This window comes from Gekko japonicus, unplaced genomic scaffold (assembly GCF_001447785.1).
Source record: "Gekko japonicus isolate JY-2015 unplaced genomic scaffold, Gekko_japonicus_V1.1 scaffold150, whole genome shotgun sequence".
Lineage (NCBI taxonomy): Eukaryota > Metazoa > Chordata > Lepidosauria > Squamata > Gekkonidae > Gekko > Gekko japonicus.
In genome coordinates this window covers 487776-514709 of record NW_015160839.1, presented here as the reverse complement: position 1 = coordinate 514709, position 26934 = coordinate 487776, and the positions used below count along the sequence as shown (strand labels likewise).

The 26934-nt window shown below is 41.3% G+C and overlaps 1 protein-coding gene across 2 annotated transcripts in view; it reads left to right on the top strand.

Annotated features, from left to right (window-relative positions):
- Positions 1–26934, top strand: part of FAM214A (family with sequence similarity 214 member A) — a 56905-nt gene that overhangs the window by 9773 nt on the left and 20198 nt on the right. The window contains exons 1-2 of one of the 2 annotated variants that reach the window (XM_015418916.1): positions 6817–7011; positions 24555–24739. In XM_015418916.1, coding sequence (XP_015274402.1) covers positions 6975–7011; positions 24555–24739 — 222 coding nt within the window. In that variant the 5' untranslated portion in view covers positions 6817–6974. Of the gene's footprint in view, positions 1–6816; positions 7012–24554; positions 24740–26934 lie in introns of those variants that run through there. The other variant, XM_015418924.1, reaches the window with a different exon arrangement.

Sequence of the window (26934 nt, the reverse complement as noted above, 5' to 3'; positions counted from 1 at the left end):
AAAGGCATGTTTGTCATTCCTGGGAGGGAAAAATAGATGAAAGGATGAAGAGAATAGGAACTGAAGAATTGCTTGTGATGCTCTTCTCTGATTTTGATGTCATTTGTTCACTCTCATTGCTGAGAAATAGCTGATGACCTTTCCAAACAGTTGCCTTTCTGTGCTTCTTCGGCTGTCCTCTTGTTGTCCCCCCATCTGCTTAGAGTGCTTTTGTAGTGTGCAACTGTGCCTGCCTGCCTATCCACCACCTGCTCTACTGTATTTACTCCAATGCAAGACAATTTTTTTCCAGATAATGCCATCAAAAAGGGTGTGGGTGTCTTAAATTTGCTTACAAGTTTTATTTATTATTTGCATTTATATCCCGCCCATCCCGTGGGTGGGCTCAGGGTGGGTAACATCATTAGGATAAATACAGTTTCAGTTAAAAACATTAAACATTAAAACACAATAAAAAATTATAACAATCAAAACAATGGGTACAGCTTGAAACAGTATCAGTTGGCTATAAAATTCTGGCCCGATGTCCAGTGATAAAAATCCTTTTAAGTAATAACATATTTAGGGTGGGGATCATCTTACATTTAAGGTCATGAAGTCAATACGGTATTTCCCTCACCACCCTCCCACCTGGCTGAAACTAAGAAAGCGCGGAAAGGTCTTACCAATTTCATGCTACCTTTCTGATCTTTCTTTTTTTAAGTTGCTGTGTACCTCCTCACTGGTGTGCTTCCATGACCTTTGGAAAGATGGAAACAAAGTCCAAGTGAATTTAGATGCCAGTAAAGCTACCTCTGATATAAGAAGGATTTGGAGAATCATGGTAAACAGCAGTAGAAGGAAAAGTCTGCGTAAGGCCTTAGCAGGCCAGCCTCCAACTACTTTGGAGGAAGAGACTAAAACCAGGTGACCCCACAATGAGTAGAAGGAACTTGCATAGCTGCAGTGCTGGTGAGCTGGGGCAGGTATTTGGTCTTGGGGAAGATGAGTGGTAGTCCCTGCATACTATGAAAAAGCAAAGTGAAACCGGCCCTTTCCCAGCTACCAGGATTTCATAGAGGGTGGGGAAGTCTTTGAAAGACCCCGGCCCAGTACGAAGCTACTACATGGCAATCCTACATGTTGTTTCTAGGTAGTGATACTATTGCATTGTGTAAAACATTAGCAAAAAAACCAAACAAACCTTTTCTTGTACTCTGGAACTGCTTGGAGATTGTCATTTAGGTGGTTTTAACCATGCCACTCCTAGATTGCACACATGGTAAATAGAGTAAAAGGCAGGTGGGCTGTAGAAAGTGTACATTATTTTAAAATTACATTATTGAATATCAAGTTATCTGTGGAATACGAATGCACCAGAGCACTTATAACAGCTGGGTAGATAATACAGACCTGGTTGCGGGGTGTGTGCCGAAGTTCCCAGGTGCCACTCTATTTGATAGAAGCCAGCTCTGTGAACTCTCCTGGGTAATTAGTCTGAACCCACTCCTGTCCATTGGGAGAAAATTGTTAATAAACAATAGGAGTAGGGTACACCTCTCCCCTGCTCATAAAAAGAAAGCCTCACCCCTCTGTCTAGTACTGCTCATACGGCTATCACCTTAAGCAGAAATCGGAACCAAAAAATATTTCAAAAGACCTTACTCGGTATTATTTGTCTTATATTTGATTATTGTACCTATGGATTTTGCCACTGAGAGGATGGCACGATCAATTGTATCTGATAGTAGCCATGGCACCTGGGCTTGCACATTTAGCAATTCTGTATCTTTAAGTAAAGAGGTGACTAAATTAGCCCTCAACTTGTTGAATATAGGGCACCCCATAGTCACATGCAATGTTCCCTCTAAGCTGTGGAGTCTTGTGAGCAAAAATTGTGCTTTGTGAGCGACTGGCATTAAAGCTGTGAGCGAGCGATTTGGCTACTGCATAAATTAGCTTGCTCTGGAGCCATCCTTCCTGAGCTCAGACAAAAATGTGTGAGCCGGGGACTAAAAAACCATGAACTAGCTCACACTAACTCAGCTTAGAGGGAACACTGGTCACATGTCCGATGATTTTGATTTTATCATAATGAGCATCTGCATGTTCTATTAGAGTATGATACTCTTATTATATCTGCCCTCCAAAACTGCCAAGGGAAGAATGTTCATTATTGCCAAAGTAACAGCTCTTCTTAGTCTCACACAGACTTCCTTCACTCCCTGCACAATAGCACAAATACTGGGTCACTTTACCTTCTGGCTAATTCAGTACTGCCTGGGTTCAACAAGGGGGTGGATGGGTGGGTTTTGTCACGTCCTTGGTCCCTAAGCTGTGACCGCACTGGCTCCTTCTCTGGGTTGCAACTCTCTTATCAGATGTTAGCAGCTGTTCCTGTGCATTGAGAAAGATGGCTTGTGCCCATGTATCACTGCCTGGCCTATCTCCTCAGCCTGAGGACAACTTCCTTGCGTATGGTGCTGCAAAGTCTCACTCCTTAGGTTCCTTCCTCCTCCAAACCTCTGTAGTCACCACTGCTGTTTCCTTTTTTTTTACTGCCCCAAAGAACAGAATTTTTATTAAAATTTCAACTAAATACAATATACAAACACAAGACATACATACACTACAAAATACAACAAATAACATAAATGGGGGGGAAATATCCCATGTTTAATATACTGGGGGGGGGAACACCTCTTATCATGAGAAACAATTGTCATTAATTTTTTTAGACGCAGAGAAGGCCTTCGATAATGAACATGGTCTGGATATGGATGTCTGGTCAAAAATATGGAAGCCTGTCAAACTTTTAAGATCAACATCTTACAAAGAAAATATTTTTAAAATGTTCTATAGGTGGCACTGGTCACCGGATAAAATGGCTAAATGCTATAAAGAGGTGTCAGGAAACTGTTGGAGGTGTAAAAATAACGTGGGTACCTTTTTTCATATGTGGTGGCGGTGTGAAAAGATGTATAAATTTTGGAAGGGTGTTAAGCAGTTAATAACAGAGATTATGGGCATTGAATTGCAGCTAGTACCAGAAATCTATTTACTTAATATAATACCAGATGGATATAGGCATGATGAACTATGTATTTTGTGATATATCCTTACTGCAGCCAGGATATTGGTTGCCAAGTGTTGGAAATCTGAAAACCTACCTGCTAGAGAGGAGTTGATTATAAAAATCTGTGATGTGGCAGAAATGGACAAGTTGAACATGATTCTTTCAGGTAAAGAGGATAAGGCTTTTCAAAAAAGATGGTTTAGAGTTAATAAATTGTTACTTTTCTATTTGGTTTTTATTTTTATGCTTACTTTCTTTTTGTGGTTTTGTAATGAAAATGGACATGCAACTTCAAAATCCAAAAGGGGACAAGGCAAGGCTGCCCTCTTTTATTTATCTTTGTACTCGAAATATTGAATGATTCAATCAGAGAAGAAAATTAAGGGAGAAGAGTTTAAGCTCTTGGCATTTGCAGATGATGTAGTTTTTATTTTGGAGAACCCAGAATCTTCAGTTCTCAGCTTGAAAGAAAAAATACAGGATTATGGACAAGTGGTGGGATTGAGAATTAATACGGACAAAACAAAAGTTTTAACCAAGAATATGGATAACAAACAAAAGATACAATTACAGGAAACTTCAGGATTTCAAATACAGGATAAAATAAAATATTTAGGAATTATGATGACAAATAAATGCAGTACCTTGTATGAAAACAATTACAAAGAACTTTTAAAAACAATTAAACAAGATTTAGAAAAATGGAAAAATCTGCAGATTTCCCTAATGGGACAAATCACAATAATCAAAATGAACATCCTTCCCCAATGGTTATTTTTATTCCAGACAATTCCTATTTTACAGAACCAAAAAATCTTTAAAGAATTGGACCAATTTTAAAAATTTATTTGGCAAGGGAAACGTCCAAGAATAAGACTCAAGGCTTTACAAGATACTAAGGAAAGAGGAGGATTTGGACTACCAAACTGGTTATTGTATTATAGAGTAGCCGCACTAGCATGGATAAAGGAGTGGATTATGCTGGAAGTAGGGCTGCCAACCCCACTAGAAGGCCATGATCTAATGTTAGGATGGCACGCTTTTCTGTGGTACGAGAAAGCAACTTCTCAAAAATATTTTAAACAACATTGGCTGTGAGTGTCACTGTTAAAAGTATGGGAAACTATCTATAAAAGCCTTTATACAAAAAAATTCAAGATTGATTGCACCTCTGGAGGCTTTTACATTGCCGAATATTTATGTTGAAAAAGTACCAAAAAGATATCAGGACATGCTGGATAACAAGAATGGACTAAAGATACCAGAAGACTTGCCATGGTGGCAAAAAGTACAAATAGAATCCAGATTCCACAGAGATTAAAAAAACTGGGTTTTTACGAAAATATGACGGAGTTTGAAAAAGCCTTGACATCTACAGATTCAAAGTTTATAAAGAGACTATATACCTTTTTACTTAATGATATGATGTTTGATGGGCACAAAATATAGGTCATAATATTGATTTTGACCAATGGGAACAAATATTGGGGGAAAATAAATAAAAATTACAAAAGCTATTACATATAGAGAAAATGTTTATAAAATGTTTTTAGATGGTATGTAACACTGGAGAGATTAGCAAAATCTAATAGCAAATGTTCTAATATATGTTGGAAATGTAAAAACAAGATGGGATCCTTTTACCATATGTGGTGGCATTGTGAAATAATTAAAAAGTATTGGAAATGGATACATGAATTAATGCAAAAGATCTTAGGTACTATCATACCATTTATACCTGAAGTTATGTTGCTGAATATATTACCAAAAGATTTCAATAGGGATGATAGATATTTGATTGTGTATCTTACGACTGCAGTAAGAATACTATATGCCAAATATTGGAAGGTACCGGATACACCAAAGAAACAAGAATATATAAGTAAAATACTGGAAGCAGCTGAAATGGACAAACTAACTTTATTGATGAAAGGAATTACAAATTACACATTTCAAAATACTTGGAAACGATTCTACAATTGGTACAACCATAATGAAGTCGTAGAGTGAAATAATAGAACAAGGATATTAATATAAAGGTTTAAATTTAAATGTTAACAGATTCTAGAGATTGCTCAGTATTTCAGTCTAATTATAATGATATAACAAGGAGGTCTAGATGTAAGCTTTGATATGCAGAATTATAATTTATAGATAATGAGATATATATATAGCCCAATGGGTGACAATGGAACTAGACTTTTATACCACTGCTGTTTCCAACTGTGAGGTTGCAGCTGATTCTGGCAATGACCTGTTGGCGTCAACCAGGGCATCTGCTCTGTTCCTGTGCATTGGCTGACCCCTTCCAAGGCTCAGCATTGTGGGGAGAGTTTCCAAGAGGCCTGGTCCAGTCCCACTGGACTCTGCAGTTGGGGTTAGCAACAGATGCTAATTTTAGTTTTAAAAGGGGACTGGAGGATGGATCTTTTGGTAGCTACGAGCTCTAATGACAAAAGGGGGCCTCCACATTCAGAAGCAGTAAACATGAAGATGAATGCTAGGAGGCAATATCATGGCAAGGTCTTTGCCTGTTTGGGCTTCTAGGGCAATTGATGTTGACGGACGTGTGGAACTGGATGCTGGACTAGATGGACCACTGGTCTGATCAGCAGGGCACACTCGTACTTAGGCGCTTGTGTTAACCTGATATTGCCACTGCAGTGTTTTTCTCTGAAGCTGCAGGCCCCCAACAGTGAAAGAGATGACACCTCAAGTTTTGGCTTCACTGGAAGTAAGAGTTAAAATGGAAGTTCAGGGAATGCCTGTGGTTATTCCTGACCTGGGTGTCTGTCTTATGACTGTTCTCAATGAAGGACCTTTCCTCCTTCCTACGAGGCAAGGGTACCTGTAACAGCTGGACAAAGTGAATATGAGCTAATGTTTCCATGTCTGTTTTGGAAGCATGGAGAAGCGAACTGTGCTAATGTATCAGTATGAGCACTCATTGTGAGGTTCAGAGTGAGTGAGGTGAGAGATTCAGCCATGGCATGTAATTGACTTGGGAGGGGGGTAAGAAAGCCACCATTTTTTTTAGCGTTTAAAATTATTTAAGGTCTGCCCTCTTTTGAACTTCAACCATCTCTCCTACTTGACCAACATCTGCCCCGGTCCAGTTTGTTTTGCCTGTTTATATGAGCGTATATGGTGCATGCTGAATATTCTGTTTAAGGAAAACTGGGTAACTTTCTAAACCCGCTCAGTTGTATAAGTGCATTTGTGTGATTGTCTCCATTTTTGCACAGTTTTTCTGTGCATTAAGAGGAAACATTTTCTCCTGTATAGTTTCTCCTGCCACTTTAGAATGTGCAGTTTGTTAAGCATCTAGTGTAAGTTAATGTTAAATGTAGACATGCTTCCTAGGAAGTTAGAAACAACTGATGTTTTCTCACCTTTTTGCTATACTGCACAAATCAGATCCATCTCGATTGCTGTCTTGCTTTTTGAATGCTGCTTTTTTTGGTATTTGTGAGTGTGTTAAAGTAATGGCGATTTGTATATCTTTTATTATCTGAATGGTATTAATAGCAACTCTTGGTGCCATATTTAGTGGCTCTTGCTACTTGTTGTTCTGCTGTTCTTTCCTCTCAAATTGCCCAAACACAGCTGGGTTCACAAGAGGAGAAAGGAAAACATGATACTACTGCCAAACAGACAGGAAACTGTAGTAGACCTTGTGAGCGGCTAAGGGCTTAAGCACGCCTTCCATCCAATCGGCTGTGAGTTCTGTTGCTATGTGCACTCTTACTCTGCCTTCTTTGTGGGGGAGAAAAATGTCTTGCACGGAGAGGCTGAGTATGCACCCAAAGCTGAACATTTTTGTTCTAGCCACTGCAGACATCTGGATCCCTGAAACACTGGCAGTGTAGCCAGCCCACTTGCTGCCAGGAAACAACTTCTTTTCCACAACGATCCCAGTATGGTTTACAGTGGAAACAAAGGGCTGCCTACAGAAGGTGTGTAACTGAAAGAATCTAGTAATTCTAAAATGCTGAAATACCTTTTTAAGTTATTTATGAACCTGAATGCTTCCTTCGGTGGGACTGGCGTTAAGCTCATACAGACTGCGGTTTCTTCTGTCTGCATGTCAATAGTAAACAAAGATAATTTCCATTTAATAGTTTGTCAACTTGCCATGACAAAATGATGTTGAAAACAATTCTGAATTGTTTATTCTGAAGGGGGGGAGGGCTGATAAGCAAGAAAAGAATGAGCTGCTGTCTCTCAGAAACACTCCATTTATTTTTACAGCAAAAAGAATAATGATCAGTGGTAGGTACTGAAATTAGTGTTCAGGTTATTGAATAATCGTGTTAATAATTCCATAGTTAAAACTTGAGCTGTGAACAGTTTAACATAAAACTATTTCATATCAGGTTTGAATTCTATGTGGTTACGTGTTTTCTTTTCCTATAGTTATTCTAGTGGTAAAACTAGGGAAACAAATGCTTTTCAGAATAATTTGTGTTAAATTCTCTTGTCCACCCCCACCCCCGGTGGCACGGCAGTTATATATGCACAATATCCCCTTTAATGTTACCATAGAAGAGCTTTCTTATAGTCATAAGTATTGCTTGCTTTTATTGTTTACTGTGAAAACAAAAGACTTGGCTGACAGTGCTTCTTTTGTGTTCTTTTTTTTTGTTACATAGGTCAAAGTTCTTTCAAAACACAAGGAAATTATTACAGTACTTTCATTCGTTGTAATAGCAAAGATCATCACAGCATTATCTGTCTTTGTCATTTATTTATGCTTAAGCTAAGGGCAAAGAAAGGTTATACAAATAGCAACCAGCCGTTTGGCTACCTGAAAACTAATTTGAAGTTGAAAATGAACACGCCATTGTCCTTATACTTGACAATATTAGCCCTTTTTGGGTGTTTACTTGTGCAGGGTGGGGAGAGGGATTGTGCCTTCTGGCTTTGCCAGCCATTCAGCTGAACATCTGCATCCAGCTCCTGATGTGTGTTCGCTCTTCTGCCTGATTGGGACCTTACTTCTTGCAGCATTCCTGATCATACGGAGGAGCCCACATACGTATGGTCTTCTTGCAGACATTCAGATGAACATGTACACAGTGGGGTGGAGCCAGGAGGTATAGTCTTGTTCCCCCTGCCCATATATATTAATTGCACATGTGGACGAATGTCTGAAGAGGGCTCTTGCACGTGTTAGATGACGTTTTGAAGACATACAGGGTTCTAATAGGATACATTAACTCTATTGATGTGCAACTCTTGGTAGCCTGGAAAGATGTGAGCTTCTAGATTTTCTGAGCCGTGTCGTCACTCTCTACAGGAATGTGGAAGAACATACTCAATCTGTAAGCTTTTTCACAGTCCTAGTAAAATGCCGTGGTTTATAAGAATATTGTTGTAGTGAAGGATAGCATAAGTGACTGAAGAAATACATTGCATGAAGAAATGCATTCCACAGGTAGCCATCCTTTCAAGTTATCCAGCATGCTGGATAAGCAGCCTAAAGCTCTCATTACAGCTCTACAATACAGAGAAGTACAGGTGCTTGGATATCTCAGTTCGGTCTCTGGAAATGGAATGCTCAACGTGCTCATCAAGAACTTGCTGATAGTTTCCTGCTCTGCAGAAGATTATGAGAAATTGGGGGCACATAAGTCCTCCTCTGCACTCATGGCCCTCCTTTAGAAGTTCTTCCTGGAGCTTGCACCAGGCACATGGTGTGTCCATGTTTGCAGCAGCTTCTCTGTTCCCTTCAGTGGAAGGTGCAACTGTGTACACTTACTGCTTTAAGTGCACAGAGCTGCCTCTTCCATGTAAGTGATTGAAGACACACATTTGAATGTGAACTTCGTGTACACATCACAGGGCATTCAGGCCTCTGGATTATGGCCACCATGTCTTTGTAAGTAGTATTGATACTGGGCTGTCTTGTTTCAAAGCTTCTTTCTCTTGACAAATGTATGTGTAAACAAATAAAGTAATGTGTGTGTCATGTGTGTGTCTTCATATTTGAGAAACTTGGGGGCCTTTCTACTGTCTAGCTAACCTGGAAAGGGAAGGAGCTGTCCCCTAGTGAGTAAAGATACAGCTGAGGGATGCCTCATGACAAAAACATGGAGGCCTGTTTATGCATAAGCCTCCCCATCAAAATCGGTTAAAAGTTCAAAAGATGCATGCTCAAGGCCAAGCAGCCTAATTCATAACTTTCCCCTTTTCACATGTCTTCCCCCTTCAAACAGCTTGTGGACTTCTAAGTCTCTCTTCTAAAGTCACTATGTTGTATGGCATGAGAGCTGCTGAATCTGTGATTGGCATTTCCCCCCTCTTTCCATCACTCTTTAATGGGGACGGGGACGGGGACAGCAATGCTAAGTCTTTCAGTAAGCAAATTTGTTTGCCTTCATTCTTATAGCAGTTTTTAAAATGTAATACGAAGTCTTGCTGATTTCAGGAATTCATTTATTTTTGCTGGCTGATACGACGTTTATGCTGGTTATCTAATTCTCATAGAGTTGGAAAGGAGATCAAGGCCAAGTCTTGTTGCCTCAAGGCAGGACATCTGTAGCTAAACTATCCGTGACAGATGGCTCCCAACTTTCCCTTGAAAATTTCCAAGGAAGGAAATCTTTCGGACGACAATAGGATTCCGATATTTTTGTTCTAGTGCTGAGCTCTCTTAGGTTTAGGGATGCCGCAGGGTTTATCTTCATTCAAAGTGCAGAAGACAGATTTATTTGCTTGTTCTGTCCTTAATGGATCAGGGGGACAATAGCAAAAACAAAACAAAAATAACTGAAAATTTTGGAACTTGCTAATGTCTTTGGTCTGCTATAACCGACTTGTGCGGAGACTCCATCCAACAAAATAATTGTGCAGAAGAAAGCCTATCTAAAAAAATAAAAAAGGTGTATATTTAGCTTATAATCTGTTCTGAGCGTACTCAGTACATCAGCCTTTGCTCACAGGATTTGTCTTCTAGACATTCTTTCATCTTTGTACTCACCTCAGAATTATTTCCAGCGTAGTCAACATCCTTTAGGACATATGTACTCAGAACTGAACAGTTGTTAGGACTGCACCCAGTGTTCAAGCGGGGCCTTTGAGGACACATTGAAACTTAAAAAAAAAAGTTTTTGAGAATGGCCTTGCAGTGTGCAGCTCTTTCCAGTGCGTTGAACCCAGGTCACCCAGCTTTACCTGAAGTATTCCATCACTATACCAAAGGTGTCCTGCAGTGTGAGGTCAAACACACCCTCAGTGCAGGGTATATGCTTGCTGCTTCCATTTTCTCCTACCAATTCATCAGTGCTGTCAGGTTGTCAGTGCTTTGGTAAAGGGAAGAAGGGGCTCCTGGTCTATCCTCACCTGTAGAAAGTGTGTAGGTATGCAGTTTATTTCTTTTTTCCCCCACAGAATTCCTGTTGTCCTGGCCCGAGGGGGGGGGGGAGGAGAACGAACAGGCGTCTGAATCCATTTTCAGCTCCATTGAGCTTATTTAGTGCATAGCTGTATTTACTTTATATGCCACTTGCTTCTATCAGTTGATCCAATGTGGAGACGGCATTGGTGCTCGTGTCCTGCCCAATTCACAACATTCTGGCTCCAAACAGAATGATTCAAGTAGTTTGGGTCTTCTTGTGGCAGTCAACTGATATGTTTTAGGCTTATAATTGAGGAAGCTTGAAGAACTTGGGTATCCTTAAGCCACGTGTACAGTCTGTAAACATGATTCAATGTGCAGGTAGTTTTGGTGTGTCCTCTGTGGAGATAATGCTGCATTCCTCATATAGGGCATTTATTCAATAGGGCTTTTTAAAACTACAGTCTGTTAGGAGGGTAAATATTCAACGGGTTTTGCAAATTCCAGTACAACTTGTGCATATCCTATAGTGCTATTCTGTCCAGAGAGAGATAGACCCCACCCCCCAGAGAAGTTTAAGAATTTGTGGAAACAATTGCTCAGTTGAACTTTTACTCTTATATATCAGGGTGTTGTCACAAGGTAAAAGCCCTGAAATCTCATCAGGATACCTTAGTCAGCTTGCTGTAGCACACAGGGCTTTGTTAAGCAGAAAATGCTACAAATATGGGGGTCAGTCATGAAGATGTGAAGAGCACACTGGAAGATATGGAAGGGAACACAAGGCAGTCAGCTCTACAAGTGAAATTACCACTTTTGTGAATTTATCTGTGATAGAGGGATTTAGATCTCCTCAAGCCAATCACTTGTTGGTTGAACCACTTTTAAGGCAGAGGTCACACACAGGTATATGTAGAGAGAGTTGTTCCCTGTGTAATGCAGGGATTTTTATTTATTTTTTGGCTATAATATACTTATGGGGGGAAGGGAAGGTTTGCATGTGTGACCAAAATGGAAACATAAAAAAATAAGCAGTGTCTTTAAGAAAATGTTGCTGCATGTTTAGAAGTGCACTCATCACGTTTCTCATACACACCTAATTAATTTTTTTGTCAATTTAGTCAGGAAATGGTTCTGCTAGTTTGTAGCAGTGGCTGGCTGTGTGCCTTGCTGAAAGAATGGTGCTTTCGATATCATGAAGACCCTTTCCCAGAGCAGCTTTGCAGCTTTTTTTTAAAAAAGTGCCTTTAAAAAAGAAATTGGTTGTGGAACTAGAATTGTTTAAACATGCAAATAGTGCATAAAAATGAAGGGGAGAGAAGGACGGCCCTCAGTACCTGGAACAATCTGTGACAATCTGTGGTGGAACCTTTGTTTAAACATATCTGTCTGATGGATTGTAAATGAAGGGCGACTGGGCTTGCTCTTGGGCAGGGGCAAAACAACACAGAGGGTTCTGTTTGGAGATAGGGCTGCATGCACTCCTTGGCTAAAAGCATTCCAAGATAAACCTGGGTGTAAAGGTTCAGTGTTCTTAACAGGCATAGCTTTAGCTGGGTCTTCACAGCTGGGGACAGTATGTCTTCAGGCTTATTTGTACCACAATTCTAGAGTTGGATAGAATGTGTGGATTGTATTGGGGGGGCCCAAAAATTTCTACTCCGTGTGGGCAGCGGTTCTGCTCTTGCTGCTATGAGACTGTAGTGCCTCAGAGGAACTTTCACTTAGCCAGAAGGCTTTGAGAATCCTAGCTTTTAAACAGGTGTATTTTATGCAGAATTTTTAAAAGGAGATGTGAAAGAACGGCATTTCTCCATGGCAAGTTTCTAGTTAAGTTGGGAGATGTAAATACCCAGTTAGGCAGTGGCAAACACAAAGAGACCCTATGTTTGCAGCAGCTGCGTGAGAGAAGTTAGGTTGAGACAAAGTAGGTCGCTCAATCTACCCAGTGAGCTTCATGGTTGGAACGGGGGTTGAATCCAGATCTCTTGGGTCTAAGTCCAATAACTCAGTCACTAAGAGAACAGCTGCTCTGTAAACGTAGATTTGAGCAGTAGTTGGCTCAGTTGCTGAGTTTTCGCGTTATCTCAGTGGTACAGGAACTGCAGCAAAGTTGCCTGCTCTTTTATTCTGGAGTAACTTGAAAAGCCTGGCCCAGTGCAGGAATAGCCGACTTCACAGGTGCTCTCTGCATCCAAGTTAAGGCTGTTTTCCAAGGGATGATGCCCCTTCTGCAGCCAAAGGTGTGTGTATGAAACTGCTGTGACAACAATGAAATGTAAGGAACAAGTTTATAGGTCTGTAAGGTTTAGGACTGAGTGTCTGGCTTTTAGGGAACAAGGCTTCAAGAACCTGTGTCCTGTGTGTGTGGGTTTCTTCTCTGTGTTAAGCCTTGCAGGACTAGCAAAACCCGGGAGGGGGAGAAATGCAGCCACCTTGGACCCAGAACAAGGCAAGGGCTCTCGCACTTTCAGTGGAAAGTATGGGCATGTTGTAGTTATTTTATTGCATGGGGAATAATGATGCTGCAGAGGAATTTAGAGCTGATGCCCATTGTGGGGAAGAAATTCCTGAAGATGTTTGTAGCACAGTCGTTTTGCATAAATATTACTTTGCTGGGAGCAAAACACAACAGGGAAAACATTTGGTGTATGTCATAACCATAGTTATCCTATGTATTCTGCCTTCCCTAGGAACACAAGAATACTCACTGGGTTTAGGGACAGTTTCTCCCCCTCCCCCCCATACACTCAATATTTATTTAGATCCAGTGTCATTGTGACATGGTCTCCTTTCTCTTTACCTATTCAGGGATGGAAGAATGAAACTTGATTAGGAAAGCTCATGCAGCTTTTAATCTGCCTGGCTTGCAGGGCAGACTGGTTGGGGTTACCTTGGAGCTGTGTATTTTGAGCTGTGAATCCTGGCCCTCAGAAAATGTGTTCTAAGAATACACAGCACAGGGTGTTACAAAACACACACGCAACAATAACCCCTCTTCAGAATAGGCTTGCAATTGGGATAACCCTCTGGGAGCACAGGGGTGAAACTAGGTCACAGCTATGCAAACACACTACTGTAGATCAGCCTATGAGATAGTGCTGAGTTTCATGAAAAGGTTCCTTTGAAAATCTTTACTGTTGAGTATTTTTGCTTGTTTTATGTTTTCTAACTGTCTCACTGAGTCATATTGGACAAATAAAACTAAATGTGCAAGAATTAAAATCTATGAAGAGTTTATACCGGTTATGGTCTGTTTTTTAACTGAGAATAGAAGAATGTGAAAGATGCTGGTTAAGCGTGTGGGAGAAAACAACCTCTTTGTCAGTTTTGATTTTTTAAATGTACGTTATAGTAGTCCTAAGCATATTTACCTGAAACGAAGTCTCTTTATAAGCTAGTCAAGCAAGTGTTCTTATATAGCTCTCTTGATCTGTGCCCATATATTTAGCCCTCTTGATCTCAGTGAGCCTATAGCTTTCACTTCAACCAAATAAGGGGCAAGAATGTTTTTAAGAGTCAAAATAGACTAAACCATTCTGGCACAGCATTTTAGGATTTGATTTCACAAGTGTGTGTGTGGGGAATCCCTATGCAGCACAGTTTCGGTAAAATGTTGTATGGTTACATTCAAGACCGTCCATGCTGGGATATGAGTTTTTAAGCTGTGCAAAGCAATGCTGTTTTGAACTTGTGTTTACTGATAGTCTAAAATTACAGTATTTAAAATAGAACCTCTCAAGTTTCATTCGTTGACTGAGTCCTTGCTCACACTCTGGGATTCAACATGTCTGATACCTTGATTAAAGAACAATACATTGTACTTAAGCTGAGGCTGCAGCTGCCTTTCCCTGTTGGATGAAACCTAATTCCTGGCGAAAGTGACCTTTCTTGCCCACAGGAAACCCCCCACACACACACGCACCAAAACCCCGTGCCCATGTTTTGCCTTCCAAACTAATATGGAGGAAAACTATTGTCAGAATTAACCTTCTGTTTTAAAATGTGTCTTAAAAGTTGCATTTGAAGGGTTGCTCCTGGCTTGTCGAATGGTGAGGAAGCAGTCAGACTTCGTTGGGTGTGTATATTTTTCATGGCGCTTTGTTCCTGAGAAATCTGTATCCTAAAATATTGGCAGCTGCCCTAAGCTTTTGGATAAGTTCATGGTCATATTTGGCAAAAACCGTACATGTTTAGTCAGCAAACTATACGAATCCTCATGTGGATTTGTTTACCTTGTTTCCTTGGCTCAAAAACATTGTACTGCTCTCACAACACCTTAACATTCATTTGTTGGTGCTTTTTCTTTACATTGGAGCTCTGTACATTTATTGCTTTTGCCAAGTAGCTGGGGGGAAAACATTTTGAAGATGTGTTGATTTTAAACACATTGCATTCCCTTAGAACATATAGCAACACCGTTGTGTGAAATCCCTTTTAAATGGTAGGTGACATACCTGTTTCTTATTTGAAGCTTAAGGGGTATGTCCTGATATTTTATTTGATATTCAGTTACCAAAAGAATATTCAGGGGTTTGTTTATTGTCAGGGTTTCTCAGCTCTTTGTTCTCTGCATAATCCTATAACTCCAGTTTTTAATTTATCCAGCACATTTGAGTCTGTCTTCAAAGGCCTCAGAGGATTCGTCTAGCTGCATTGCCACCATTTTGTTTTTCCTTTGTTTTATGAAAGCCCTCTTGCTTTCCACATCAGCGAAAAAATGTGGCATTGCAGAAGCAGCTAATGATGATTGCTTTCCCTGTGAGTTATTCTGTGCTCATTATACAAAATGACACCACCCGCCACATGTATGTCATTGCATAGTTCTCTGGTTCCTTGGTTAGGAGAAGAGACCCTTTTGGGGAGGCTCTAGCTTCCCTCTGAGCATCCACAGCCCAGATTTCTGCTGCAAGAATGGAGCATTCTTTCCCCCCCTTCAGAGAGGTAAGAAGCCAAGTGCTTCACTCTACAAATGACTCCCAAATTTGGGTTGGAATCAAAGCTAGTCTGTTGACTGTGTGCTGTGAAGAAACATCCTTACTATACTGAGCAAGAAGAACAAAAACAGTTTCTTTGGCTTAGGAAGGACCTTGTTGTAACATCATGACTTTACTTCCCCTTGGATTCCCCCCCCCCCAAGTGTGGATAAACCATGGATCTGTACAGAACAGTGGAAACTGTTGATGGCAACAACTTGCCTGTTTCTTTCCATGATTTGTTTTGCTTTAAAATGCCTAAAACTGACATTACAGTGTTCTCAGCCTGGAGATCAGAAGACAGTAGCTATATTGGCCTGAAAGGGAAGGCTGGTAGGATAGGGAATTACTGAAGCAATGGGCTTCTACATGCATTTCTGCTGCTAGGCTGAGATGCGATCTAAATTATGGAAGCACTTGAGAAATTGCAGGGCAGAGGATCTCCTGCTTGGCTTCTACTGAATGGCCATGCAACTCAGTTGGAATGATTGAACATCAGACACATCGGCCTGAATTGACCCTATTAATTGTCTGGTCATCTGTGTATGTTAATTATTACATCGGCATATATGGGCAAGTCAGACTTTTTAACATCGACTAAGTACTGAGGCCAGCCTAAACAGAAAACAAAGCAGCTTGTCTCCGCAAGCTTTAGTATGCTTAAAATAGCAAAGTAACCACCAGCATTCAGCATAAACCCTGTTTTGTCTATTCATCCAGGTATGTTTAACCAGTCCACATGATACCTGGTAGCTGAAAACTGTATAGGAGGAAATGATGTGACCCAATTCCTGCTAGTGTCCATTGTAGAGTCTACACATTGGGGATTGTGTGAACTAGCCCTAGGGCAAAGTTCCACCAACCGACTGGTGGAACATTATTTTGTAGGGTTTTTTTACAAAGTTCTTTGCAGAGGAGAAGGTAGCAGAAAAGGGAGACTTACAGTGGAATTCTAAGCCTGTTGACTTCCGTGGACTTAAAATGATGTAACTTTGCTCAGGATTGCACTGTTAAAAACTAAGGAAGCTGGAAATATGGTAACAAGCAAGTTTGTTTTGAAAAAAATCTTACTTAAAAGAGGGACTTCATGATCTATTTCCCCCCAGCTCGTATCTGGAATATAAATAGCTGGGCAATTAAAACAAAAAGATTGTTGTATATTTTTAGCAAAGGTAAAGTCCCTTAGCTCATCCTAGCAGCATTTTAGACATGCTTATATGTAATCACTTTGCTACGTTCCAAAGAAAAAGGGTAGTACTATTATTTTTGATCTTAAGCAGGAAGGTCATGGTGTGCAACTCAAGAGTTTACTACATTGTCAGGTAGTTTCAGGTTAAGCTGAATCCTAGAATCTCTTGCACAAAGGTGTAGTCTTCAGTCACAAGTTTCAGTGAAACCTGCCACAACATTTGAGAGCAAACTACTCAACTGACATCTATATTTCTAAAACCCGAGTTGCTTTTTCAGATTGTCTTCCAGCTTGGCCTTTTCTAAAGGAAGTAGGTCTTCTTTAGGAATCATTCCAGTGTGGCGGTGTTAGTCTTTATAGAAAACAGTATCAAGATAACACGGTGGCAACTTCACTGTCTGTCTGCTCAGCCATTCTGCGTTAGCACTATTACATTTTTTACTTCCCAGTTTTCCGTGAAGTGTTCAATTGAACTTCCTTTGTCATCATACCTGACTGTTGTCTGCTGCCTTGGATTTTTTTCCTCTAGCCGTACCGCCAGAGTCGTGGTGGTGGGAGAAAAGATGCGTCTCTTCCCTCTTCTTTAGCTAAACTATTCTGAATCATAAACATTTTTTAAAATTTGTAGTCATTCGGAATACTTGGACTGGTACCACTGAAATACAATGCAAAAATGAGGCCTGTATTGTTTTCACAGCGGAGGAGGGGGAGGGAGGTGCTTTGTGATAGAAACATAAAACAAGGGGATTTGTTACATTATGCATCTGCTGGAATCAAGTATCTCAATGTAATTTATGAAGAGCCCTGCCAGCTGCTGCTTTATCTACTGCGGGTTGCTGAATTTTAATTCCTTGTACTAGTTTAGACTGGACTTGTACTGTAACAATGACTACTCTGTTATGTTCCTTGTAAAGCCTCACTTGGCACGAGAGGTGGTGAATGCTAAAAGCTGAGATTTATAAACTATTATGTATGGTAGGCATACCAGCGCTCTAAAACCTATCCTGAAGGACATTTCCTGGGTACCACACGTCTTTTCCCACTGATTATTAAAGGTGCTATATGCTAACGTTAATTGATCTTAATGAAAGGTGTAGTACCATGTAGACCTAACACAGGACCTTGGCATTTGGTTTGATGATGATTCTATTAACAATGACTGCTCTAGCCGTGCTAGATGGGTAGCCGTGCTAGTCTGTCTGAAGAAGTGAGCAGTGACTCATAAAAGCTGATACCCTGCCACATATTTCGTTAGTCTTTAAGGGGCTCCTGGACTCTTGCTCTTTTCCACTGCTCTAGCGATGAGAGTTTTGGCCCATAACACCACTGAGTAGTAATGACAGCAGTCTGTTGTCCCGTCCAACATGGAGGCTTTGAGCTGGAATATTTCATCATTACAAAGGATTCCATGTCATTGTTAGAAAGGATCCCATGAACTAATACAGACTTGCTTTACAAAACATGGTAGAAGTAGTTAGCAGGTACGATTTCTATAAAATAGCACTTGAGATTAGCTTCAAACAGAAATGGAAGTGAAACAAGCAACGAAGGGTTTGGGGTACTGGCCATGTTTAACCAGGAATCCATAAACTGCTTTGAGCAATGAAGAAAAATGGTTTCGAAATATAGTGAATAAGTATATATGGCTGTTGTGTTGTCAGTAGGAGCCATACATTTAATTCTGGCGAATAGCAGGGGAAGTCCTCTGCTTAGTATATCCTTTCCCATAGGTGTAAGTTCTTAAAAAGCTGCTAGCGGCAGAAGGAGAAAATTGGCTATTTTAAAATGGTGCCAGAGACAATGTCTTATGCTGGGATGAGTTAGGCCGGAAGGGACATTACAAATATATATACCTCCTTTAAACCATTCACCCTCCTTTAAACCATTCACTGGAGAGCAGGTACAAAAGGGACATACTTGCATTTCCTTTGTTGGATATTGTAACTCTGCTTGCAAGAGGATCTGGGAGATAAAGGATTAAGAGAATTCTCTGCTCAGGTACACTTGGTAGCTGGCCCCAACCTCTCATTGGTTAGATGTTGAGCCCTTTAGCCATTTCTTGCCTTCTGTTTCATTTATATAGGATCTCTCATCTTCTCTCACTTACATGGGCTTATTGCTGTAGCAAGTTAACTTTTTCAAGTTAATCTGTTCACAATAAGTTAAATATACCTACATGAATGTAAGATGTGCTTCTATTTTTGTAAGTAAAAAATTCTTTCTCCTATTACTATTGGAGCCAGATCATCTTTGTAATTTGTGTGAACAGCATTTCCCTCTTAACCGGGAAATGTGGTAGATCAGGAAAACGTAGTAGATCAGACTAGACCAATTTCAGAAGATAAGCAGGGTCAGCTTTGGTCAGTCCTTGAATGGAAAACCACCAAGAAATGCCTGGGTTGCGGTGCAGAGGCAGACAATGGCAAACCACCTCAAACATCTCTTGCCTTGAAAACCCCACATGATAATCGTAAGTCACCTGTGACTTGATGGCAAAAAATATTTTAAATAATTTTATTATTATTTTACAAATTTATTTATGATTTTTCATTACAAAAAGATAACAATATTTATATTTTTCATTACAAAACCACAAAAAGAAAGTAAACATAAAAATAAAAACCAAATAGAAAAGAAACAATATTTTTGGTGTGTATGTAGGCAGCAAGGAGAAAGCCAACCTTGTTGGTTGGCTGCCAAGCCAGTATTTGTGGAACCCTGTTTTTAATGTTTTGTTAAGGTTACTCATAGAGAGAATACTAGCATTTTATCTTTACAGACAGATTCTTGCTCAAGTACTGTGCATAATGTAACAAGATGTTTCGCTGTGTCTTTTCGTCGAGACATAGGCAGTTTAAAAGTAAGCAAGTAAATTGTGTTTATTGCCATGACTTTGGGCCTACTGCTTGTTTCAGCCAGTTGCAAGAATATTTGGGTATGCAGCCTTATAGCAACACCACTAGTACTGTTTCTCTAACATGAAGCCTACACCAACTAAGATCTGCCATTCTTTCCTTTGCATAGTCAGTTCCTCCAATTATGTAAAGAGATTTTTTTTAAAAAAACACCCCAAACCTTCCCATTAAGATAACATCACTTGGCTGGTTAGTGTGTCTGATCAGGAGCTCAGAGACTAGAGGCATCAGCCTCCAGGTGGGACCTTGGTATACATGAAAAAAGAGGAAGAGAAACTAAACCAACCAAGGAAGAGCCTACAAAGGAAGTTTACTAATAAAGGGCCAAAAGTTGAAAACATCAATAATTATAGACAAAAGTACACGTGTTTATTTCAAAAACAGTGAAAAACCTTGTAGGGGTTCAAGTAAAGCCTCAATCTGGAACTGAATGACACAAAACGATCTATGAGGCCACAAATGTATCTGGCCTTAAGTCAGTGGAAGTTACATATATTGGAGAAAATAATATTGCCAATATGTACCTTCCAGTTTAGGTCCTAAGATTAAAAGTACAATCACCTTACTATCTCCAATATATGTAATTGCTTCTGACACAAGGCCAGATAACATTTGTGGCCCCACAAAAAATTTTCTGGTGTGTCATTCAATTCCAGATTGGAACATTCCATTTTTGGTCCTATCAGTTGTTTATTGGCTTACAAGTGTAACAGGGGCTTTGTTGTATGTTGTATTCTGTACTATTTGACCTCTGATGAAGGCTCTTTTGGGGCCAAAACGCATCAGGTAATATATGGTTCCATTTGTGCGTTTGTCACTTTGATTATATTATGAGGCTTTGCTTGGGCCCCTACAAGGTTTTTAACTGTTTTTAAAATAAATACGTGTACTTTTGTCTATAATTATTGATGTTTTCAACTTTTGGGCCCTTATTAGTTTTCTAAACTTCCTTTGGAGGTTTTGGGTTGGGACCCTGGTATCCCCCAGAATTACAGCTCATGTCCAGCCTACAGAAAACAGTTCTCCTGGAGAAAATGAATGCTTTGGAGGGCGGATATTTTGGCATTCTTCCCCATGAAGGTTCCTGTCCTCCCCAGGCTCCATCCCCATGTCTCCAGGAGTTTCCCAAGCTGGATCTGGTACTCCTAAAGGTCAAGGTTTCCTTGCTCGAAAGCCAGTCGAATCCGACTAGGGTTGTGGTGCTCATCTCCATTTCAAAGCCGAAGAGCCAGCGCTGTCCGAAGACGTTTCCGTGGTCATGTGGCCGGCATGACTAAACACCAAGGCGCACGGAATGCTGTTACCTTCCCACCAAAGTGGTACCTATTCATCTACTTGCAATTTCTTGCTTTCAAACTGCTAGGTTGGCAGGAGCTGGAACTAGAGCTGGGAGCTCACTCCATCATGCGGCACACTCGGGTCTCGAACTGCTGAACTACTGACCTTCCACAGCGTGCAGTTCAGCGTCTACCCCCCCAAAAAAGCCCCTGCTGCTGGCCAGAGGGGACCTGGCAACCCTATCAGAGACCCGTGTTGAAATCCCTACTTAGCTGTGAAGCTCACTGGGTCACCTTTGGCCAAGCATTGTTTCTCAGGCTGACCCACTTCATAGGGCTTATGGGCGGGGGATGGCTGTATTTCCTGCCCTGAGCTCCTGGAAAGGAAGGGCGAAATAAAGACGTGTCAGTAGCTTTTATAGGTATTTATTATACCAGTTCAAAGTGGTTATCAGCAAGAAAACAATCATTAAGAAGACTGATGAAAAATTAGAACTGGCCACTGAGATCAGTTGGTCTTTGTGAAAATGAGGAAGACCATCCTCACCTCCTCCAGCTGGGCAGTCCATAGCCAGGGCACTACAGTGGTAACAGCCTTTCTGTTTCCTTAGTCCAGCGACAGTGTCACAGGGAGAATCTGGATTTAAGCCAAAGCTTTTGCTTTATGAAATGGCAAGATGACACTCGATGTACCAGTACTGCGAATGCACCCGTTGGTGCGTTCCAAATGTATGAAGCAGAAGCACGTTCCTGGCAGACTAATCAAACCCTGTTTGCTTTTCCAGCTTTACCATGGGCAAAGCTCTGTAGAACGTTTATCTAACGATATGAAAATGTTGTGTCCTGCTTATTTTTAGCATGAAGCAACTAACATCATTAAAGTATATGCAGCAAATACAGTCCTAAAATCGCAGATTGTCCCCCCCTCCCCAAAAAACAAGCCATTAAAAAGTAGCAGTGCCATACTTACAAACCTGCAAGACCAGGGCAGTGAATTCGCCGCGTGAGCCTATGCAGTATGTGCCACTTGTCCCAAGGCTGGGGGGGGGGGGGGGGGGGGAGAGATGCTAATTTCCATTATCAGGGAATCCAAAAGGTGCAATGTTCTAGACCTCTGGCCCCAAAACCAAGCAAGCACATGTAGCATTCAAAGGCCAGTAGAAACAGAGCAGGCTTGTGCAACGTTCTAAGTCTTCCTGAAGAAAGTGCTCTTATCTACTTCCTCTGGCAGGCCGTTCCATAATTTGGGGGTTTCTACAGGAAATGCTGTAATAACTTTAATAAAGGGCAGGCATTCCTTTCAAAAAGAAAAGCTTAAGCAGACAGGCCTGTAGCCAGGATTTTTTTGAAGTTGGGCATCTATGGGGGGCACGGGCTAATCAAATGAAAGGTAATTTAATTCAGTTTCTGGGGGAAATAGAGAGGGGCTGTCTGGCTCCATGTGGCCACCGTAGCTGCTTGGGGCCCCTTGGCTGGACGGAAAGTCGTGGGGCCTTGACAGTAAGTAGCCACAGGAGAGATATACGGGGGGCCCCATGTCATGAAAGGCTTTATAGGTCAAAGCCAGCACTTGGAGCTTCACGCAGAAGGAGACTGGTAGCCAGTGAACTGGTTTTAGTAATGGTGCGGTCTTATGTGTCGGGCCCCAAACAACGGGGGACAGTCTCGTGGTTCCTGTGATGGCTGTGAAGTCCTGAGTCTGGCCAGACAAGGTGATGGGAGTTGAAATGTCCACATTCAGGCTTGTCAGCCTCCAGGTGGGGCCTGGTTATCTCCTGGAATTATAGCTGATCTCCAGACGACAGAGATCAGTTCCCCCGGAGAAAATGGCCACTTTGGTAGGTGGACCCTATGGCATTTGTGGGACCCCGCGCCCACAAATCTCCTGGCATCTCCCAGCCCAGAGTTCGCATCTCCAACACTGGTGCAGAGATCACCCCCATCAGCTCAGCCAGGAAGGCCACTGGTGAGCAGAGTGGATGGCAAACCAGTAGAATTCCTAACCCTGTCCCCTGGTACCCAGCACCAGGCACAAAAGACGAACAAAACTGGCTACTCGGTGCTCCAGGTTATCTTCGGAGGACGCCCAGAAGATTAGCCACCTCCCCTTCCCAGCCTTTCAGTCAAGGAGGATGAAGGTCTGCAAACCCCTCTGGAGTCAACTGAGAGGAAAGTGGCTGGCCTGGTATGCTCTAGCCAGGTTTCAGTCAGGCTTGCATGTCAACATCCTCCTCCGAAATTATGGAGGAGGGTGATGTTATTTCTAAACCAGCCAGGCATCCATCAACATCAAGGTCTACCTGGAAGGTAGCAAAGAAGTCTCTGCGCCTACATATTGAAGGATGGGGTGGAGATTAGCTTCTAATTGGACGCTGATACGGCCTGCTCTGCCATTTTACAAGTAATTTGAGGGGTTCAAAATACTGGGTTTATATTTATGGAGAGGCATTTCTAAGTATATGCTGCTTGCCTCTACAAGCTTATTTAGTAAAGGAAAGGAAATAATTGTAAACACTTCAAATTTGACACAGTATAACATGCAAATCAGTATTTTCCTATTGTATATATTTTCTTTATATATGTGTGTGCATGTGCACCTGGAAGTCATGGCAACCTCTGCTGACTGACCCCTACTGGGGGCCTGTAGGATATTCAGAGAGGTGGCTGAATGAAGCCTGCCCCTGCCTCCCGACTGCTGGTATTCCAAGGAGGTCTCCCATCCAAGGACTTGCCAGAGTCGACCTTCCTTAGCTTCCAAGATCTGATGAGATCGGGCTTGCCCGGGCTACCCAGATCCGGGTGTATTATTGTATATATTTTCTTAGTGTTATCAACATTTTTGGTAATTTTTTTTGCTATTTATCTTTTGGACACTTCTTGTAATTCCTGTAGATGTTTTACATCTGTTTGTTACCTATTTAATCTTCTGTGGAGTTAATAATTGCTAGTATGTTTTCATCACAGTGTGTTGTGATTTTGGTTTGAACTTCGACACCTCTCAGGGACTGAAAGAAATGAACCATCAGTTTACTTGGATCTCAGATACTTAGAGGCTAAGGAATTTATTTCTTAGACTAAACAGGGCCCGTTCTGTTGCGAGCCCTTTCTGAAGGTGACAGCAGCACTAGTTTTGTGGTGTGGTATGCCTTGGAGAAAAGGGGTCTGCCGATTACAATAAATGTATATGAACCGGCAGATAGAGTACTTGTCCTGCACCGGTTACATTGAGCTGTGTGAGTTATTGTGGGCAAATCTTTGTGGATGCAACCTGTTTGAACTTTGGATATTAGGATCTCAGTGCTGGAAATCAAAGCTGTCTAGATGGAGGCTTTACTATTACATAAAATGTCTTGACCTTTAACGAAAGACTAGAAGCATAATTTACTTGTGAGAATAGTTTCTGATTTTTTTATAACATAAAAAAGGCAAAAATATATGGCATAGGCAATCTGATGAAGATGCAAGTTGTCTGCTGTTTCTGAAAGGAATAAAGAAATGGAACTAGGGTTGCCCGCTCTCGGTTGGGAAATTCCTGGAGATTTGGAGGTGGGGCGTTCGAGAGGGTGGAGTTTAGCAAGGGGATGGGCATCAGCTTGGTTTAACGTTCCAAAGTAGCCATTTTCTCCTGGGGAACTAATCTCTGTCTTCTGGAGATTAGTTTTAATTCCAGGAGATCTCCAGGCCCCACCTGGAAGCTGGCAACCCAAAATGGAATGTGGTTGAATTTTGCCAAAGCAATTGCATGTGATTAACTATTTGTTCTGGTGCTCATATATAATTGGGTGCTTTGGTCTCTTTGTTAGACACTATAGATGAGTACTTCGAGTACGAAGCGGAAGAGTTCCTTGTCAACTTGGCCTTGCTGATTACTGAAGGTAGAACACCAGAATATTCCATCAAAGGTAGAACCGAAGGCTTCCACTGCCCTCCAGCCCAATCGGGTCAGCCAGTAACAACCAAACATGAATGCAGCGACAAACTGGCCCAGGTATGACAACTAATATTCTCTATTGTTGTTGACTCTGCTTTCTAAACTAGTTTATCCAATAAATTAAATAGCAAACATGTGAAGGTAGTGTTGGACCCTTCAGAAAGACACATTATTTGTAGATAAAAACTTTTTTTACTAAATGTTTTCAGTATTTGCAATTCAAGGACACACTGTATCCCTGTCCCTAAAGCACAATAGTGAAAATGAAAACTATTTGCTACTAATATCAAATAGCCTGCTTTATGCATGGGTGAGACATCTAGATCAGGGGTGTCAAACATGTGGCCTGGGGGCCAGATGAGGCCCCCAGAGGGCTTCTATCAGGCTCGCAGTGGAACTGGCTGTCTTCTGCTTCTTCTTCCAGTTCTGCTGCTGCTGCATCATCGTAGGTTTGTAGGTTACAGATACACACCTGAACAGCATACTCAAGATTGCAACAGCACAGACATTTTGATGCAATAATTCAGAGCAAAAGGTGTCAGTTATCAGATACTGTTAAATAAACAAAATATTGCAAGGGTGCTAATGTTTTAAGCATGTCTTTTGACACCCCTGATCTAGATGCTTGCTTAGGGAAAGGTTAGATGCACAGGAGTTCTCCAGCCTTTGGAAAAGAAACAGGAATTGTGCTTTCCAACTTGCATCCCCTGAAAAGGGGAATATATATGTATGTATATTCTGTCCTAGCATCTGGGTACCCCAGAGGATGTAAACAGTGAAATTAGGATAACATGGACAGAGACATACGCTAGCAATCCTGACTAAATTTCTGAATTGGGGTTCAAGTCTACTACTGAATCACCCCTCACTTGGTCATCTGAGCCGGCCTCGGCTGGGAGGGCGGGGTATGAATGTGATAAATAAATAAAATAAAAAATCTTAAGTTAATAAATATCCATTATATTTGGAAAACCATAGCATCTGAACATCTTTTGGGTATGCTGGCCATGGAAACTTGGAATGCTTTAGTCAATACCATCTTGTTGAATTTGGAGCGGTTCAAGAAAGAATTGTGCTTAAGAGGAGAACATGGAGTCACCTCTGTTCAGATATGTGTTAATAGGCTTCCTGTAATAACCTCAACATAATTGTACTCTGATTCAGCTGAAGGAAAAAAGGGGAGTAGCTGTGTAACCTTGCTGCAGCCAAAACATTGGAACATCTTGTGGCATCTTAAAGGCTAATGAATGTAATGTGGCACTCGGCTTTTTGTAAACTGGAGCCCAGTTTGTCAATTGTGTGATGGTTTTCATTCAGTAGGCAGAGCAAGCAAGGCACCACAAAAGGAGAAGTAGGGAGAAAGGTACGGCAAAGAGAGGTCAGAAGGTGCAGTTTCCTGGGGACACAGGTGTATTCATTACACTGCAGAGCACAGAGAAAAACAAGACCCAGGCGCAAGAGTAAACGATCCACTCAGAGTTCCCAGTGAATGAATTAGCAACGTTAGAACACAGCTGACAAAAACCTCTAAGGAGGAATAGTTCCTCTTCCTGGACAGTCCTGATGCAAGTAAATAGAAATAGAATCAGGTGTTTAAAATGTTAGGAAACTAGTATGGGAGAATTTCAACCCCTTTGGACATTCTGTAATAGAATTGAAGGCCACGGTACTTCAGTGGAAGAGTTTCAGAGGGAGGATGAATTGCAACTGATAATGAGGCTCAAGACAATGCATCCTCTTGGACTGAATGAAGACCTAGGTTTCCTGTCTTATTACCAATGCTGATTTCTCTATGCCTACTACTGCTCTGCATATCATATCATTCATCACATCATTGTCATTCAGCATCTGAAGTCACTCTGCTATCCAACTATAAGGACGGATGGACTCACATTCTAGCGATATCTGAAGAAATGAACAGTGGTGACTCATGGAAGCTTCTACCCTCCATGAATTTTGCTAGCCTTTAAGGTGCTCCTGGACTCTTGCTCTTTTCTGCTGCTGCAGACAAATACTGCCACCCATCTTGATCTATCAAGTTGGAACTCATTCTAGTTTGATGCTGTCAGACTGCAGGTGATGAGCGCACTTCAGAAAGTAATCGTTCCTCCTTATGGATGTACATGAACATACATCATTCAGGTTCATCCTAATTCATTGTCAGTGCTCAAGAATGGTTCATGTGTGCTTTGAGTGGATTCTTTACTCTTTTGACTGGATCTTGCTTTCATCTGTGCTGAGCTGTGCAATGG